The sequence below is a fragment of the Lichenostomus cassidix genome, chromosome 8 (assembly GCF_008360975.1).
Source record: "Lichenostomus cassidix isolate B80296 chromosome 8, HeHo_3.0, whole genome shotgun sequence".
Classification (NCBI taxonomy): domain Eukaryota; kingdom Metazoa; phylum Chordata; class Aves; order Passeriformes; family Meliphagidae; genus Lichenostomus; species Lichenostomus cassidix.
The window spans coordinates 23,557,278-23,576,768 of NC_139489.1; the positions used below are offsets into that span (position 1 = coordinate 23,557,278).

A 19,491-nucleotide genomic window follows, 5' to 3' on the forward strand; every position below is an offset into this window, starting at 1 on the left:
TGACAGATAGGCAGGAAGGCAGCTGGACACACAGAGTGCCTGGCTGGCTCCCAGTCCAGCCACTACAGTGATGCATCACTCCACAGACAACGGCTCACCTTCTTGGGTTTGGTTTTTTTTGGCAAATTAATTTTTTTTCCTGGTATTTTTTGTTTTCATCTTTTTTTAGAAAGCATTAAAAAAAATCTGCAGCTGTTAAAAAAAATCCTTTCCCTTTCGAGGCTGGACGAGGTTTTATTGACAGGTAAATAATTGGTGTGAGTATGTAAATAGCAGCGACCCCACTGATGTGGTGCCCCACAGCAGCACAGCCAGCTGGGGGATATGGTGACTGGCTCGGTTTGGTCATTGTCACAGACCTGGGACATGGGAGTTTCCTTACACTTAGTGTTTCCCTAATTCCTGTTCCTGCCCAACCCTCCTCAGGCATCGCTTCAGCACGAACACCTGCCTGTGCCCGTGGCAGGCTCCATGCTCTGAAGGGGATCTCCTCTCCAGATCTCCCTAACTCTGCAAGTGGCTTGTTTTCCAAACTCGACAGCTGAACTCCCTCCAGACCCGCTGATCTCTCATCCTTTGGCAGCAGGAAGAAAAACTGGCCATCCTTTTTTCCTAGAAGTACAGAGGGAGGGGGCCAAATGCACCGTAACACACATGATCTTCTGCAAAATCCATTTGAGCTGATCCATGGCTCCCCCAGCCCACTCACACCAATGAGGTCTCAGGTTAATAAGCAGTGCAGTTACTCAGCTATCTGCTCGTAAGTGGTAGGTGTTCTTGGGCAGGTTGCCTGCTCCTGCCAACTCCCCCACGACTTCACGTTGTCAGCACATCTATATTTAAGACTGGTTTGTTTGGTGGTTTTTTTGCCTTTGTTTAAAGGGGATTCCTTCCCTTGTAGTAAACTTAAGAGTTAATAGAAAAAAGTAATTCAAAAGTAATCCAAGCACATCTGTAATTAATTCTGCAGGAGAGGGCAGAGCGACGCGAGTCAGAGTTGGCACGCAGTTCCTGGCTCCTGGTGTGCAGTCCCCGGGATGGGCGGAAGGTCCCTGCGCCCAGCACAGCTAGAAGTTAGATTTGGAGTGTCCAAATATGCAGATGGGAAAGTGCTTGACATGAGAGGACCACTGTGCTGCCAGCTGAAAGAACTTGACGTCGTTCCACTCCACCCCATCGATCAGGACTGCAGGGGAGGGTAAAAAGAGAGAAGAGTTAGAAAATACTGAGGGGAAGTGGCCAACCTGAGGCAGCTTTGCCAGAAATCTCCCTGCAGTCAGCAGAGGGAGGCCTGGCCATGCTGTGCTCTGCCCAACCACCCCACCCAGCTGCACACACCGGGGAAGAAGGCTCAGGAGCACACCAGGTTTAGGGAGAACAGCTCAGATTGTTGTTCCAGCATTGCTCACTGACACCAGAGCTCCCCAGACTGCTGATTTCAGTGTCACCTGATCTGACTTCTCAGATTTCCTAAGCACACTTCATTTTCTTTTTTGGGCAAATGCACTCTTACAGAGATGGACATCAGTCTCTCCTCACTGGCACTCTAACCAGGAGATCCATGTCTTCTAAAGAGGTGACACATACCCTTTGAGCACCCTCATGCTCACCAGTCTCACAGGGACCAGGCCAGGATTAAGGAGGTGACCCAAACAGAACCCTCTGCTGGGGATTATCAACTGAATAGGCTACAAGGATATTTTTGATACTGGATGCCCAGCTCGGCTGACAGGCACCTGAAGTCTGTCTACAAGGGCATATATGGCTTCTGCTGTGGTATGAGCATGTGCCAGCATCCTGCCCAGGGAGGCAGCCACATTGTCACCACCCAGCACCAACCAACACCTGCAACAACTGTGCAGGAGAATGACAGGGACGGGAATGGAGACCTGTGCAAACCTTGCCCTCATCCAGAGCACAGACTCAGAGCTAACTAAAGGAGGGTTTTCCCGCATCCCAGACCTATTAAAGCATTGCCCCATGCTGGACCAAGCCCATTCCCCAGGAGCATCCCTACCACACTGGTTCCAGGGCACGGGGTAGGACACCAGGTCAGCCCTTTGCCTGGAGGACAATCACAGCATGTGAGCCTTGCCCCAGCACTCCAAGGGATGCAAGCATTGCACTTACCACGCAGCATATTCTGCTGATGTTTTGCTGTGCAAATCAACCTGCTGATACCTTCAATACACTGGCTCTTTGACTCAACCTCCTTGTCCTTTGTTTTCTTGGGCAAAAACATCACTGGAAGAAAATCAAACCAGCACACGGTGAATCTATGCCACTCACAGGAGCTGCACTGACACTTGTTTTGAGTTCTTGCATCCGAACATTCATGTCTGAAAATTCTTATGCCTAAGACCCTCCCTTTTTGGCAGGAGTCTGTCAGTGCTGAGCACCATCACTGATACACATGAGCATCTTAGCCCTAAGTGTATCTATGTGAAGCATTGCCAGCTCAAAACCCTGACCCCAAAGGGCACTTAGGGTACCTTCAGGGTAACGCCTGCTCTGTTGGGACACCATGTAGGGAAAACATCTGCATCTGCAGTGCTAGGTCTGCTGCACTGACTGTGGCCCAGCACAGGCTGGGCTGCACAGACACCTGGACAGCAGGAGGGACTACAAACTGGGGCAGCTGGTAGAGAGGAAAGGCATAAGGAGAGCTAAAAAAGGGTCCAGTTCCCCAAGAACCTTGCCAGTGCATGAGCAAAGATGTACAAACTGGCTCCACAAAAGCTGGTAGTGTTGAACTCATCTGCAGGCTAGGCCAACCCCAGGGAAGAATGTTTGGAGTCTCAGGATTGCTTCTCCCAACAGCATGACACAAAGGGTGTCACCAGGGGTGGCAGCTCCAGTACCAGCAGTGTCACAGCTGTGCTGGCCTGGGAGTGACCTGGCCACAGGTCCTGCAGTACAGAAGGCTCTGTCAGCCTTCTCTCAAATCCCCCAAAACCCTTGCTTCCACCTGGAGTGACTCCCAGAGGATGGCAGAGGATGTTGTGCAGGACAACTACTGGCAGCCAAAGTGCAGAACTGTCTTGCTGCTCCCTTGAAAATACTTTGCTGGAGAGCTGTTTACAATTTCTAAAATGTTTCACATTACCAAGGTCAAATGCCATCTTGTTCATTTGTTTTACGAAAATAAACTCAAAGCCGCAACTTTAGGGGGAGAAGAAGAGAATTTCTCTTCTACTTCCTTTTGATCCACAAAATACTTTGTACAAAAGCATAAAAATTATGAAATTATAGAATTGTTTAGCTGCTAGTCTAATGCTGCCAACTGGACCACTAAACCCTGTCCACAAGTGCCACATCTACATATCTTTTAAGTACCTCCAGGGATGTAGGGATGTGTGACTTCACCACTGCCCCTTTTTACCTCACGAAGAAGACCCTATCACCTTATACAGTCACTCCTCATCTACACAGTCGAATTTTGGGGATAAAAATAGGACTGAGGTGCTGTAATCCAACCCTGACAAGTCAGGCAGCACTGGAGCAGCATGACAGGGACAGCAGGACACCTTACCTTTCTTGTTCTTTTCTTTTGTGACCACAGTCATGGACATGGTTGGTGCGGTGGCAATCTCGCCGCTGGCTGGTAACCTGCTGACCTGGAGGGACCGGAAAGTGCATTTCAGTGTGTTTTTGGTAGTGGAAGGGTCCTTCTTCTCCGGGTCTCTCTTTCTGTCCACGGCTGGAGCTGCAATCCAGTAATCCACCTGCAAGCCCATCAGCTCAGCACCGAGGCCCTGGCTGGAAAACAAGAGAAGGAGGTAATTTCTGCACACCTCTCAGCAGAGTTTTGTCAGAGTGGCTGCCATTCCTGGTCAGAGGATAAACACCTGGCTCTTTGGGAAATCAGGCAGGGACATTTCATAGTGAGACTGAGCAATTACAGAAACCCACAAAGTCAGCCCTGAGAGATGCAGCCCAGTCCCATTGCACAGCTTGGCAGCACACAGCCTCAGTGAGCTGAGACAAGCTGACCTGACCTGCTGCACAGCCACAAGAGCAAGCAGTGGGAAAGGGAGCACACAGGCACTTTCCTAAGAGGATGCAGAGTTCCATGACACAGCAGCAAAGGCAAGGCCTGATGTGGCCCAGATTACTTCATCTTTGAGTGGGGTAGAGAGGCTGTAAGCACCTTGCTGCTGCCTCCTGAGCGCTGATGAGTGACTCTGTCCAGGCACAGCACTGGCAAAACCAACTCTCAACTGGGGTGAGAAAAGACTTGGCACGTCCCTGAACATCAGGCACTCAGTTTCCTGTCTCCCTGACTTGCTTCCATCTCCTGTGCTCATGAGTTCTTCCTGCTACCAGCTGCTTCCCTTCCAGCTCAGATGCTCCACCAGGTCAAAGAGCACCTCTGCTCACCCCAGCTCCCTGTAACAGAGTTGGCATAGGGCAATTGCCTCTCTCCAAGCCTTCCCACTTGCTGGGGAATTCCACTGTTGGAAAAATGTTCTGCCAGCCCTGTGGTATTTGCTAAACAGCAGCAGATTTCAGGATATGATCTCTTGTTGAAAAACCCTGTGCATCATGTGGTAGCAGTTGTGCATCACCAAAACATGCTGCCAGCCTTTCTTGAGCCAGAAAAGGGAAGATGAGCAGCTTGGGAAATCCCAGCCCTTTCCTGCCCCTGCCTCTCACTGCTAACCCCGAGGGGAGCAGGGGTTCATCGTTCAGCAGACCTACAAGTGACAGTCTATACTTCTTCCTACACAGTGACAATCAGTGTTGAATAATACACAAGTACTAGACAAAAACCTAAATTTATCTACCAGTCTCTGTCCCCAGTTTGAGAAATGGCAGTCTTTACGGAAGATAAATCTGTGATCTTCAATGAAATATGCATCCCTCTGCACCACCTGTCTAATAAGAAACTCTCAAGGTAAAACAAGGACATCCCATCATTAGAGTCCTCTCAGCCAATCATTTCCCTTTTTTTGCATTTATTCAGCTAAAAGCCAGACTGCAAAGCAGAGTTCATATTTGATCACCAAAACCAGGTTTTTGGTTCTCAGGGCAATATTCAGAAGTGAGGTTCTTTAAGGATGATGTTTTAGAGATGCTGCTTTGAGTTTTAAGGCTCCTTTGCATCACATTTCTCAAGTCAGTCATAAAGACAAAGCATCCTTATGTTTACTAGGCCCAGGCATGACTTTATGTTCCACTCCCAGTTAAACACACGGCTTAATCATTCAGTCTGGGTCACCCTCCACCAGCTGTGCTGTCACTTACAGATCAGGGGAGATGGAACCATGTTGAACCTACACTTCCTCATTTCTTGATGACTTTACCACACAGTGTGAAACAAAAAAGTACCAGATTCCTAGAGCTGGGTTGTCAACTTCAAATTTACCACATCCATGGCTCACAACTTTAATACCCTATGCTCCTGGGGGCACCAGTTCCCAAACCACTTCCACCTTTGGAAAGCCCATACACAAAGCTCACACACAAGAATTCAGCTCTGCTCCCCAGAGCCTGCACAGCCCTCAGCTCTCTGCACTGCCAGACAGCTGCTGCTGCTGCAACAGCCTGGGGCACACGGGGCTCTCCTGCTATCAAACCACAGGGACACACCAGGAGGGGCCTGGGGAACTGGACCCCCTGGCACAGGTGAATGGCCATTAACAGCTTCCAGTGCTGGGCACCTAAACTGGGACTTCCACATCTTAATTTCCTCTTGTTAAAAGGGAATTCTTAAGCCAGTTTAAGAAGTCAGAGGTTAAATGTCCCTGCAGGGCACTCTGGGGTGGGCACAAAAGGTCCCCATTCTGTCTCCAACAGGGACAGTAGGGGATGCTACTCAGGGAGAGCACATGAGCCCAGCCTCAGAACATGCCTTTAGACTTCCCCAGCCTGATAATCACAGGATTAGGGATGCTAGAGGGACATCCCTGAAACATCCCTTAGTATCCATTACTGAATCTGCTGCCCATGAATTTGTCTGACCCTCTTTGATCTGCTGATGCTGCTGCCACAGAAGCAGCAGAGGCAGACATGGTCCCTTCCTTTCTCCCTCTTAACTGACCTCTTGCAGTGTCACTGTGTGTCCCCAGGTCTTGTGTCACAGGCCTCAGAGAATCCCAGAATTGTTAGGGTTGAAAGAGACCTCTAGAGATGATCCTGTCCAACCCCCCTGGCAAGGCTGGGTCACCTGGGGCAGGTGACACAGGAACACCTCCAGGTGGGTTTGGAATGTCTCCACAGAGGGAGACTCCACAACCTCCCTGGGCACCTGTTCCATTGCTCTGCCACCCTCAAGAAACCCAAAACTCCCTGACTTTGCAAAACTTGAGTGGCTTATCTTTCCTCCCCTCTCCTAAACTGCAGAGTCCAAATGCTTCTAGCTTCCCCTTCTCACAAGACTGCTACTATGTTCCCTTAAAGGTTCAGGGGAGTTAACAAAATCAAGGAGAACTTCACCAACTGCTTCTGAGTGCACCAGAGCTGCACACAAAGCATTAGACAGCTACACCAATGGTTTGTGCAGCAACAAAATGAAGAGTCCTGGCCTGGGGAAGTCTTACTGGCAATTTTCTAAGGGTTTCCTCTCTTCATGCCTAAAATTTTCAGCTAAACCAGGGCTTAATATTACCTACAGGTGCAGTCTTCTTGCTGTTCAGATGTGCTTTCAGGTACACACATGAATGGAAACTGCAGTTCCACCATGTCACCTTGCAACTGCCAGCTTTACCCTCACAGAGAAAGTCATCAGCTCCTTCAAAAGTCACTCTGACCTTACACTCACTTGGCCATTACAAACATAGGAATCAGGAGGGATTAGCCTGGCACCCACATGTATTAGTCAGTGATTTTTTTTTGAATACGTATCTTCCCAAGAGAATCCTGCCCTTGAGACATGCAGTCTTCCTACTATGTGTAAAATCCCCCCTGCCCTCCCCAGCTCCTTGTCAGTCCTAGTAAGGACACACTCACTCCAGAGGCAAAAGAAGTGAAGGGGAGAGGTGACAACTCCAAATGTTTGCTGGGGATGAAGAAAGAACTATGGGTTTTCCTCTGAAGGAGTTCTCTGCCATGTGTATGTCAGATAAGCCAGCCAAGGGAGCTGTAAGGAGACAAAACATGTTTTACCTTGGGGATGAGAAGCTGCCTGTAACAGACGGTGAGGAAGGGGGTGTGGGGGAGGCTTCTTTCACAGCAGGAGACACAGAAGGTGGGGTGGAAGAAAGGACAACGGAGCTTGAGGGAGCTGCATCATCAGAGTCACCTGAAAAAAAGGAAGTCAGACTGTTTGTCTGGGTTTGTCTCACAGCACAGGGCACTGGGATACAGCTCAATCTCCTTGCCCATGCTCCTCCTGCACAGGTTTTGTTCAGATTCAACCCAGAGGTCAGCTGGCCCATCAGTTCTGACTGCCTCCATGCTTCTGAGGGACTTTACATGTCTGGGTACGAGGCAGGTACAAGGGTTTGCTCTCCTAGGGTTTGCTCCCAGTTGATTTTGAGCCTCCTGCACAGTCACAGCCCAGCCTACTGATCTCTGATGGGGAATCTCCCCCTGCAACCACTGCAGGGCAGCACCACTCTTGCAATCCAGCACCTCTGGGCTGATCACAGGGATCTCCCCATTCCATCTGCCTCCACCCTCCATAACCAAGGTTTCATCCCCTTCACGTTGGCCCTTTAGGATGGTGGGAGCACTGTGGCAGCAAGGAGTGACCCACAGAAGGTCTGCCTCCATGCACAAACCTATGAGTAATGCAGGCCACAAGAATCTGGGTTTGACAGTGAAGCAATACAAGAAACTATCCCAACACAAGGAAAGCAATATTCCTGTGCATATGAAGGAGGAAAAAATAAGTTGACATTCACAAAATAGCACTACCCCATGTCTGTGTATGTAAGCAGACAGCATAATGTATATCAGCGTTGTACTCCCCCATTAAAAAATAAATGGGTCTAAAATTTTGCCCATCCTAAAGTTCCCAGGCGCTGAGATCAATTTTATTCAGCACTTGAGCCCAGTGTAGGGAGAAAGGCATGAACTTCTGACCAACTGCCTCCCCAATTTGAAGCAGGAACCTCAAACAACTGTACCAGTGAATCCACCCCACTGACACCACGCATTAGAAAAATGGTGTTTGCACAAATGTTAGACTAGAGCTCCCCCGGATGAAGGTGTGGGAACTTCACCTGGCCTAAAGCTCCTTGCAACAAAAAGTAACAAGAAAAAGGGCCTGTCCCAAGAGAGAGGGCTCTCCTTCTGCAGACAAACCACTGGGAGCTAATGAAATACAATTCCACCTCACAGAACTCCAAGGCATCAGCAATGGACAAGTCTGTTCAGCCTGTGAAGTCAGGCTCCCACCTGCTGTATGACAGAGAAAGCACACACAACACATTCCTTACCTGACGTTGCAGAAGATTGTTCCACTATTCCAACCTTCACCACCTAAAGGGGGCAAAACAAAAGAGCTCTATGAAACAAGAGCCCCCTGAACTTCAGCAACCCAAGCCCCACAATTAAGCTCATCTCTGCAGTCTCCACAGCACTGTCCCTGCAGTCACAGTAGTTAAGGAATCTTCTAAGAGCCAGACAGGTCCTGGCAATGTCCAGCCAAGCTGTGCCAGCTCACAGCCCTTCCCTGTCCTACACAAAGGACAGCAGAGACCCTATGGAGCTGTGACAGACCTGTCCAGCTCTGAACAATCCCTCAGCCCCAAGCTACGGCAACTTCAGGGCCTGTGGCACCTGTGGGAGGAGAAAGGGTCATAAATATCCCTTCAGCAGGCTTTGATACATCTGTTAATTACAGACACATTGCTTCCATGGCTCAAGAGCAGCCACTTCCAGGGTGCAGCATAGCTGGGCTTTGTTAGGAAACCACAGAAGCAACAAAGTATAGTTTCTGATCAGAGTTTTCTATTCTCTAAACAAGGGAAGTGTCCAACAAAGAAGACAGAGCTCCTAGCAAAGCCTCTAGAGGCAGATATGGACAAACCACCACATGGATGGGTCAGAATGATCCAAATCACACTGTAATAAGGGTACAAATGTGGCCAACCAGCAGCTAGTACATTAAGATTAATGATAAATGTCACTGGCAATAATTTGTGGAACAGAACATGCTGCAAACAAACTCCCAAGAACACACTATGCCTAGAAAGATAAACTGGCCCTTGGTGATATAAAAGCAGAGACCTTCTGTGGTGATAATCTGCTATGGTACACAGGGATCATTACTCTTCACACTGCAGAGAAGAGACCCTTTTTAAGGTCCTTAAGAAACTTGTATCCAGGGCTAATGTCTACCCTACACAAATGCTGACAAATGGGAAAGAGCTGCAAAGGGAGCTCAGATCAATAAAACCTGCTTTAGAATGAGAAATGATGTCACACAGACTGTGTAGTTTGAAAATAGAAGGTCATTAAGTTCAGACACAACCATGTCTGGACCACATCTCTAGGGAAGCACATTTCTGTAATACAGGATCCAGAAAAAAAAAAAAAGTTAATTATTGGAAGCAAAACACTGAAGAATTTGGAGGGCAGGGAGAGGTATTCTCAAAAGCAGATCTTGGAGAGTTGTCAGGTTCTCTGGTGGATTCTCACTTAGATCCAGTCTTGGAAAAGCAATCATGAATTCAGCAGTGTGTGCACAGGCCCCCTGAGAGGTCACTGGCTTGGGAGAAGGAGGCTGCAGCTCAGTTTGGCCAGTCTCCATCCAAAGGGCAACAAATCAGGCTCTGGAGTGCAGCAGCCATTTGGGCTGTATGTGCTAAATGCCAAGAGGATGTTTCACAGACTGTCACTGGCTGTGAACAAGAGTTAGGGGAGGGACAAGCAACACAGAGAACTGCCTACAGCCACCTTGATCTGCAAGCCAGACAGGAAATCTCTTCTGGCCTTTTCCTCCTTGTTGGCTGACTGAAGATGCTCAAGTTCAGACACATGGGAGGAACACAAGGTTAAACACTTTCACTTCCCTCCACTCGGGGAGGTGCCTGAGACCACTGCAGTTCCAACAGACATCCATCCAGTAACACTGCAGGAGCCAGGCCCCCCTTCCCTGCAGGAAGAGGCACATCCTGTTAACTCTCCTGGCAACTGGCTGTCAGCACAACACAGCCTGACCCTGGTTTTTGTGCCCGTCTCGCCCCTCATGAAGCTCCACTCCCACCACTTTGAGCCCAGCTGAGCAGCACAGCACTGCCCTGCTCATTTCTGGGTCAAAGATTGCACAATCCAGCTGCAGGATGTCAGGTTTTGCACCCCAAAAAGCACAAGAGCGCAGCCAACATCAAGGGTTACAAACCGAGAAGTTGCTGCCTCCCACTCTTCCTCAGCCAACAGCTCTGAGCAGGCTCCAGCTGAGGGAAAAAGCCTCAATGCACATGTCCAGCCTCAGACTTTGTGAGACACCTGCTACTGGCCTTTCAGCCTCTTCAGATGTGTTTCATGGGGAATTACTGTGTCAGGAATGTTTGGAATCAAGAGCAAGCAGCACTGATTTGACCCTCATAACCAGCTGACATAGGAAGTCAGTCTGTGCTTTGAAAGGAAGTTTTTTGGGGGGTTGGCAATGTTATGTACACAACAAAGCCATTCACTCTTCCACCACTTTCAGACAATCAAATCCAGGCTGGAAAAGCAGTACCAATATCAGGACAACAATAATTTTAGAGCAACTGGATAAATACACTGAGCCCATTAGCTTGCACATAACACAGAACTAATCAGTCCCAAAGAAAAGCTTCGCAGAGCTCAACAACAGTCTGGGATGTTTCAAGTCCTCTGTGCTCTTCATGTTACTGGGAAAGGTGAAACAGCTGTTTTGTAAGAACAGTTCATCATTAGAAATTGCAGTTCATGGGACATACAAGTTCCCAGCAAAGCTCATCAGCAGGGAACAAATTAGGTAGATGTGTCTGTCCACTTTTGCAGAAGGCATCTCTTCTTCAACAAACAAAAGTAGATTGTCATCTCAGGAATACTGCAGAGAGAGACTCTCACTAGGAGGAGACACTAGAGTGAAAGCAGGGTCAGCCTGAGGGCGAGAGACTAAGCTCTTTAAATGCCTTGGGATTTCAGATTAGCTCTGACGAACCCTGGGACACAAAGGGGACATGCACATGTCAGCTTCACACAGAGCAGACACAGCAAGGCCAGCATGCAAGAGAGAAGCTACAAGACAGCAGCACCAACTGGGAAGAGGACATCCAAGAGCTGAAGAGCAGCCAAGGGATTTCTTCTGGCCACAGGTCAATGACTTACACCTAAAATTTAATGAACTGGAGAGCACGATCAAATAAGGGGAGGGAAGCTAGAAAAGGCAAAGAACACAGTGCACAAAAAACACTGACAGAAGAACAAACATGGCCCTGTCCAGATACTCTACACTTGGTACCTCAGATGGAACACTTAAAGACAAGGACAGGAGGAAAAAACAGGAACTACTATCCCAAATACATGTTCATGTAATAAAAATGCACTAAGTAGCTCTGCCCCAGACTCAGCTTTAACAGTGGTATAAATCATATCCCTGCCTGAGTGTACTCTCCATTTCTCACAAATAGATGGGATACTAAGAGGATGGGAGATCATTTGTGACAAGCACACAGCGGACTGACACTGGAACAGCAAACTTGGCCAAAACAATCAACCAGGGCAATGCTGGGCACAGCATCCCAGTGATCAGGTTTCCAGGGACACATCACATCCCTGTAGTTTGTTGAGGTACCTTAGAGGTTTGCTTACAGGCAGCTGCATCCAGCCATCAGATTGTATTGAAATATCCCATGATAACGTGCCTTAGAACACCCAGTGGCTTCTGCTCTGCTCCAGAGACCTGGTAAGTTTGGGTTAACACTTGTGAACATATTCTAGCTTGAGACAGCATAACCACAATAACACTCACCCCGACAAAGGGAATGAACTTCTGCGAAGATTCTTCATCGGGGCTAAAGGCAAAGAGAAGAGAGTTGTTAGCAGCTTGCTTCCACCCCGGGCGCCATACTCACTCCATACGTTGCATTCCAGCATGCAGCAGGGACGGACAGGATGCAAGCGCCAGTCCAATGCTCCTCTCAAGGCCCCCTGCCAGCACTAAGCCTGCCAGGGCAGGGAGGAGCACACAGCCTATGGCACGTCTCTGAGGGGGAGAAAAGGCTCTTCCTCCCTCCCTCACGCTCCACAGAGAAACATGCTTGAATGGCATGGCAGTCATCACAGACACACGGCCTCCTACTGCGAGGAAATGGATCTGGGCCACCACAACACGGAGAACTGGGAGTTACTTACTAGTACCTGAGGCGCTCTGCACGCACGGCCTCCAGGCGTCCCCCCCGTGGAGCCATGTGCCACAGCTTGCACATCCCGGCACCGCTAAAGCAGTGGCCCTGCCGCGGGGTTACAAGCCGTGACACGTGGTTATTGGTAAAGCACCAGCAAGGACGTGCTCTCACACTCACACACACACACTCATATGCAGCTGCTGCGAGCTTGCAGCCCTTCCACGGGCACCAGGGCACACACCAACAGCTAAACCAAGCTGACCGGAAGGCACGTCGTGTCCCAGAAACAGCTGACAGCCCGACACAGGTTTGGAAAGCCCCTCTTGCTCTGGGCCCTGCCCAGGGTGCAGAACGCAAAGGGTGGAGAAGAGCCAGCAATGAAGGCCACAGTCAAACCTAGCAGGAGTCAGGGGGAGACTTGACAAAGACAAGAGGAGGAAGGCAGGCTAGAAGGGCCTCCAGAGCCACTGCTCCCTTCCACGGCAACAGAGATTTGAGATGGACCCACAGGGCGAGGAGAAGACCACAGGAGCACATCCACATGTTTGGAGGAACTACAGTTCAGCACAGGGAAGTGACTGCACAGGCAAGACACACATTTCTCAGTGACTGAGCACAGGAAACAGGTAGGAAGCAGACAAACACTGAGACTTCTCATGTTTCTCTTCCTGTGCATCCCTCAGTGCTCAGAAAAAAAACATCCAGCATTGCCTTTATCCAGAATTTAGCTGGGAGTAGCACAAATACTGCAGGTATTTCTGCGCTGTTTCCAGCACTGATCAGAAATGCACCAAATGCACAAAGGTTGTTAATCACTGTGTGATCAGCACAGGTTGGGACAATTTCCTCTAAGCCCCATGGAAAGAATGACATAAAACTGCAGTGAACATGACTCCACCAGAGCTCCCTCGTGGTCCGAAGTAGAACATGGTTTTGCAAACAGCCTCTCGTTTTGGCTCAGTTCTGCTTATCCATCCTCAAGGCAAAGCCAGGGCCTTTGCTCCCTTCCTACCTCACACCCTCTGGCACTGCACCTTCATTGTTCTCCCAAAGCACAGGACAAAGTGACCAAGTCCTTGATTCCACGTTGGAAGGCAAAAAGGTCACATCTTTGCAAACACAGCTGCAGGTCCCAGCAAACCTGGTTACATCTCCTACAAACATGACATTCCCAGCTCCAGTTTTGCAAAGGGAAATGAGAAAACCACACAGCTGTTGGGAGAGGCACCAAACAGAGGCTCAGCTCTCTTCTCATTCCTTTAGCTCCATGGGCTTGGAAGTCAGCAGAAAGTAAGTCCCACTGACCAAGCGAGGGAAGCACAAAAGTCACCTAGTCATCTCTCAGCTACTGGATGGCTTTGCTCCAAGCTCTGAAAAAACAAACCATGGCCAACTCCAGCAGAAAACTCATTCTCGTTCCCCTGGGAGCTCTGACTCCCTCTGCTGAGAGCTCAGGGGCAATTCTGAAATAAATCATTTGCTTCAGTCACCATTCATTACAGCTCACAACGATGCACAGGCTGTTCCTGAAGCAATCCAGCTGGATTTCAGCTTGGCTAGCCTAGTCCTGTCACATGTCCTCTTGGGAACACTGGTCTTGCACATGTGTCTCTGAAAATGAAGCTTATCAAAACAGCTGTTCTTCATGTGGATGATAGAAAAGATGAGATGACCGTGTTTGTTCTTAATTTCCTCCTTCATGCTCTTCCCAATTTTTGTTCTTCAAGATCCCAAGATCCCAAAACATTAATTTAGAATCCTTTCACCTAGGTAACAGCTGCTTTGATTCCTCCTCCTACCACAGCCCTGCAACTAAAATCTTCCATCTCTGGAAAGGCAGCTTCTCCTTATTACCTCAGCTGAACAGATTCCCAGGCTGCAGAGGGTTAACCCCACATACCCAAGGTTTGATTTTACCCACAGGGCGTCTGAAGGCCCTGGAACCAACCTCAGCTGTAATTTAAAGCCAGATCTGGCCCCAGTTTGTGATTTTTAGCAGTTATTGATGTGTCATGTCTCTAACAAGGAGGGTCATAGGCACTACCTTTATTCCAGGCCAGTCCTGAAAGGGGGCAAGAGAAAAGAGAGGACTTTTATCACCGAAGGACTAGCAGGCCTCTGCGCCATTTCAGGCCAGGCACCACCACCACCAACTCTTTACTCATCTATGATATGAAATCTGTCCTGCTCACTGGGCAACTCCAGCTGTCTACTGGCTAACACTGTCCTGGTTCCACCAGGGTCAAACCAAAAGAGGGATAAAGCAACTCCAGGTCCCCACGATACATCAGATGAATCTCCTCTCAGCCTCCTCAAAATCCTCCTGTCCAGCATTCTTCACATTCCTACAATGGGCTGGACAGAATCAACAGGACATCCATAATTTCTTGAGCCTTGCCTCTCCTCTGCTGCACTCCTGTTGCATTTCCAGCAGCTGTCCAAGGAGATTCCTGCAGAAATCAGCCAGATAACACAGGCTCTGCTGAGCCAGAGGAGGGACCAGGCCCATCTTTGCCAGCCGTGTCCATCTTCAGCAGCTACTGCAGGGTGTGTTTGAGGAGAAGCACTCAGAGCAATGACCTGGACTCTGCTCAGCCCTGCAGGGCCTCTGAGACACACAGCAGGCAGAAAGCAGTGTTATCTCTGCTTCCTACTGCCCAGGAGCCTTCCAATCCAAGGGAACTGGGAGCAAGAGCTGGGAAGCACTCTCAAAAGCTTTTGGTAAACACATAACCAGGCAGTTAGTGATCTAGCCCTTGCCCTAACAAGAGAGCAATGCTTCCATTTCCAACAGCCAGGCTGCTCCCCACATTCATGCAAGGGCTATTCAGAAGCCACGTGGCATGAGCTGTGCTGGGCACTGAATTACAGTGGGTGACACCAGCCCAGAACTGACCAGCAGTCCAGCTGCACTGGGAATGAGTGTCTGCTGAATCTCAGACTTCAAATACCACAGGGTTTCTTTCAAGAAAACAATGCAGAGAGGTATCAATGACATGCCCCTCCTAGTGAGAGGCCCACCCCTGTCCCCATGGTCTCAGCTCCCCAGATGTTGCTTGACTTGCATTGCTCCTTCCCAAGTCAGTAACCAGGACTTCTCCCAGAGCTCACAGATAGTCACCCAGTGTAACTCAGAGGAGCTGCAATGGCACTTAATTTCCTTCTTGAATCCCTCTCCTCATTTCCTGCCCCCCTGCTTTCAGGTAAGGTCAGCAGATGCTCCAGAAGACCAGGACAAAGCTTTGGCACCATTGCAGTCCATCACAGGCAGAACATGCGCCAACCTTTGCCATGACAAACAGAACAAGGGCACAGGGAGAGAGCGGGGTAAGTCAGAATAGGGACAGCTGGCAAGAAAGTTATAAAGCAGCTCATCACATACAGCTACATCCTAGAGACTGGCTTGGCTTTCCTTGGACCACTAGGGCTTGTTTAACAGAGCAAATGCCAGGATTCTGGGAGATTTCTATTGCAATGAATTTGTAGGTGGTGCTGCTTGTTTCTACCTGGACCACTGCCTTGAAAGCTGGCCTTGGAGAAGCCATTCACCTCTGGCCTCAAGGGAGAAGGAGTTGCAGTAACTTTGTGTGCTGAGTGCAAAATAAACAATGCCCAATAATCATATGATTCAAAGCAGGGGACCCTGCAGAGCAAGGTGGGGGTCTTGGAGGCAGCTCAGAGAGCACAGCTCCACTGCTAGCATACATCTGTCTTCTCTTTCTTGAGCTCAGAGAAGTCCCATACCTTTGGGATAGCCTGCCCTGAGCAACTAGTCCTCAAGTTTTTGATTACAGGGAGATTTGCTGGTATGCACTTTGACACTGCACAGCTAAACCCCACCCTGGGCCCCTGAGTGCCACCTAGAGCACACCAGTTCCAACAGACGGAAACTGAAAAGTCTTTTCTCAGTCCTGATCCTTCTGGGGCTGCACTGTATCTTCTGACAGCTAGGGAAAATGGAAGAAAACCTACCACCTTCTCCATGTTGTACTGCTCAAAGCTACTCTCTCAACAACTCCTTCATTCCCATTCAGTCTACATCCTGGGAACCCAGATGTGTGGTCCAAAGGCACAGCAGTCACTTTCAACTATGCATTCTGCCAGCAGATGCCATAGTTTCAAAGCAGCGAGCAGAAGTCAACCTAAAGCACAAACTGTGCATCCCAGACCCGCAGGAACTGTTAAACAAGGCACAGAAGACCAGTTCACTGGGAAAAGAGATAGGAGGTGGGAGAAGGAACCTAAAAGGAACTGATACCTTATGGTAAAATCAAAATGAAAGCTCTTTTTCCTTTTCAGGAAGCAACCAAAGAAAAAGATAAATGTGTTATTATACTTACAACAGAGTGATGCATTCATTTAGATAGTGCTAATGGAGACACAATTTCTGTGTTGTTTTTCACAATACCCTCCCTAAGCTGCTGCCAGTGACAGATACCCCCATTCCTAAAGGAAAGCACACAGGAGACAACCGCCCATGTTCCATTAGAGAGCCTGTTCCTCTGACTTGCTCATGGGGTACTGACTCCTCCCCTTGCTCATGGGGTACTGACTTGAAAGCAGAAGTTATTTTGAGGCAGACACACAAATACTGAGAGATTGTAGGTTATGTCAGAGTCTGACTATGGGTCTCAGCAATCTCCCTTCCCAATAACCTCCTAACTTAAAACTATTGACAGCTGCAGGCATGCCACTAGGGTCCAAAGGGTGTAAAACCCAAATGGATCAGACCAGCTTGGTAAAGTGGTTCTGCACACTGCTGGCAGGGGTAGGGGCAGGGGCTGCTCAACTACATTTCAGATGTTTTCCAAAAAAGTGCTGAATTTACCTTTCTGGACACATCAGAAAGTCAAAATGTTTAAATGTGTGTTAATTGACAAAAATGAAGCTGTAATAGAAGGGGGAGGCAGTGGAAAGCAGTGCAGAACCCAGCACCTGAAGGGTGCAGAGAAAGAACCAGGCAGCCTCAGAAGGAATTCACCCTGCACTGGGGTGTCTAATCTCCCTGCTGGAAACTAAGGTAAGCCTTCATACAAAAAACAAAATGGAAAACTGAAGGCAAGAGCTTCAAGTACTCTGTAGCTCTTTAAACTTCATCCTTATTATCATGTTAACTTTACAGAAGTTCACAAATACATGAAGAGACTAGACCAGCCTCTTTTACTGGACTAGTCAGTCTGGAAATACAGGAAAAACATGTAGAATGGGCAAAATTTCACTGAATCATTTCTGCACAGTAATGTGAGAGCAGACACAGGAACAGAAAAGCAATATACAATGAGAATTTCCAAAAAGTGGGGGAAAAAGTGACTCTATCCACACTTTTAGTTTCTCCCAATTCTTAGGCAAAGGAGATACCAATGAGGGATGTTAACAGACAAAAAATGAAAAATCAAACAGAAGTAATTAACAATTAATAACATCCATGCCTCATAGGGAGTTGTGAGTCCCTAAATGAGAAAACTCACACGAGAAAAGCATTTGTCCTACTGGATATGAGTTGGAATCTATTTTTCTCCTCTATCCCTTATAACAATGCTTCTCTACCCTTCAGTGACAGTTACTCTTCTTCCCAGACGATGGCCACAGGAAGCCTCCACAAACTCCTGAATCTTGTTTTCAGGCCCCAATCCTTCCTCCTACAGGCTGCTTATCTCTTAAGAAAAGTTGAAATAAAACCCGGTGAATGTCAGCCCTCCTCAGCAGGAGTTCTGGTAGCTTGCAACTGCCAATCAACAAGGATTCTGTCTCTCCTCCAAGAAGCTCTGCTATTTACACTCAAAAAAGAAAGGGGTTTAGTTCCTCAACCACCAATGCAAAAAGGTCAGGTCTCATGGAAGATACTTTGTGGGAGAATGCCAAGGTCCAGTCTTACACATCTCAGGTTTCTGCAGCTAGAGATCTCTGAAACTTAAACGCACAGAATCTGTCCATCCCCCATCCTGCTTAGCCCCCACTTCCCCAAACCTCTCATATCTTCAAAAGAAAAATAATCCCTGCACTTCAAGTAACCCTGCTGCTGTAGATTCACTAAGTGGGACTCATCACTGAGTGCAGGCTACTGTGAGGCTCCTGAGGGTTTTGCCATTTGGAGTGGTTTTCAGACTGCTGGCATGACATGAGAAATCCACTTTGCTTTGAACCAGCTGCTCGTCCTGGGAGCCAGCAGGACGTGGGAGACATACCTTTTCTGTTTGTACGTCAGCATGGCTTCAGCAATGGGCAGCTGGTGTGCACAGTTTGCCCCTGCTATGTACTGCGTTATCCGGGACACGACATCAGGTGCTTCCGAAACTGCAGGAGAACAGAGGGAAAAGCATTTAAGTGACTTCTTAGACACTGCCAGCACTCTCCTCCATTTGCTGATGGTGCCCAGACAGCTGCCTTTGAACTGCATCTTGCGCAGGAAGCTCTGCCTACCCCAGAGCACAGTAAAGCTGAATCTGTACACAGCATTTCTGACTGAAGTGTCTTGGGTCTTCTAGATTTGTTAAAAGCCTTTCTTTGTACTTGCTCAGAGTCAGCTTTAGACTTTTTCAAACCTTGACTGCAGGTATCTGCTGAAGAAAGTGCCTGGCCATCTCTCCCAAGTGAGCTGCTCTGCTCACACCAGCACTGAGCTTCTAATGAACTCATGGCCTTACTGAGTTAATGAAAAAGACTGAGAGACACACAAAAATAGGAAGAGCACAAATATCACATGTATTTGTGAGATTGTGGTTGATTACTCTTTGTATTTGAAGAGTGAACTGGTAAGAGCTATGATTCTCTGACAGATCTTGTGCCATTGTGGGGTTTCTGTGCAGTTGCCACCACATAGACAAAAATGCAGAATGTACAAAGTCTGGACTGTACAAAAATGAGGTGGAATTTTCCTCATAGCATACAGCATATAACCAAGGAACAGATATGGCTCTTGGGCTGGATTTCCATAGCTAATGAAGTATTCCTAATTCAGACACAAAAATCAAGTCTGTATTGATATTTTTCTGCATGTTCAAGTGCAACAAGGAATTCAAGGAAACCAGTTCTTCCATGAATCTAGGATTAAGGTAAAGCATAGGTTAGCTGGCAAACTAGGAGATTTCTAGTCCAGCCTCCAGCTTCAAATAGGGCTAACTTCACTTTCAAAACAGGCTGCCCAGGGCCTTGTCCAGCTGGAAAAAGCTCTGAACAATTACCCATGAAGAGGTCTCTCTCCTTCTCTCATGGTTAGAGAACT

The 19,491-nt window shown here is 48.3% G+C and overlaps 1 protein-coding gene across 8 annotated transcripts in view; it reads right to left on the reverse strand.

The window, feature by feature from the left end:
* Positions 1–207: 207 nt before the first annotated feature.
* PACS2 (phosphofurin acidic cluster sorting protein 2) overlaps positions 208–19,491 on the reverse strand; it is a 73,485-nt gene continuing 54,201 nt past the window's right edge. For 5 of the 8 annotated variants that reach the window (XM_085068403.1, XM_085068408.1, XM_085068402.1 and 2 more), the window contains exons 18-25: positions 18,455–18,563; positions 16,528–16,560; positions 11,894–11,936; positions 8,385–8,427; positions 7,108–7,243; positions 3,533–3,759; positions 2,131–2,244; positions 208–1,186 (exon numbers count right to left, since the gene is read on the reverse strand). In XM_085068403.1, the coding sequence (XP_084924529.1) occupies positions 1,068–1,186; positions 2,131–2,244; positions 3,533–3,759; positions 7,108–7,243; positions 8,385–8,427; positions 11,894–11,936; positions 16,528–16,560; positions 18,455–18,563 (824 nt within the window). In that variant the 3' untranslated portion in view covers positions 208–1,067. The remainder of the gene's footprint in view (positions 1,187–2,130; positions 2,245–3,532; positions 3,760–7,107; positions 7,244–8,384; positions 8,428–11,893; positions 11,937–16,527; positions 16,561–18,454; positions 18,564–19,491) is intronic. The other 3 variants (XM_085068407.1, XM_085068406.1, XM_085068405.1) reach the window with 1 other exon arrangement.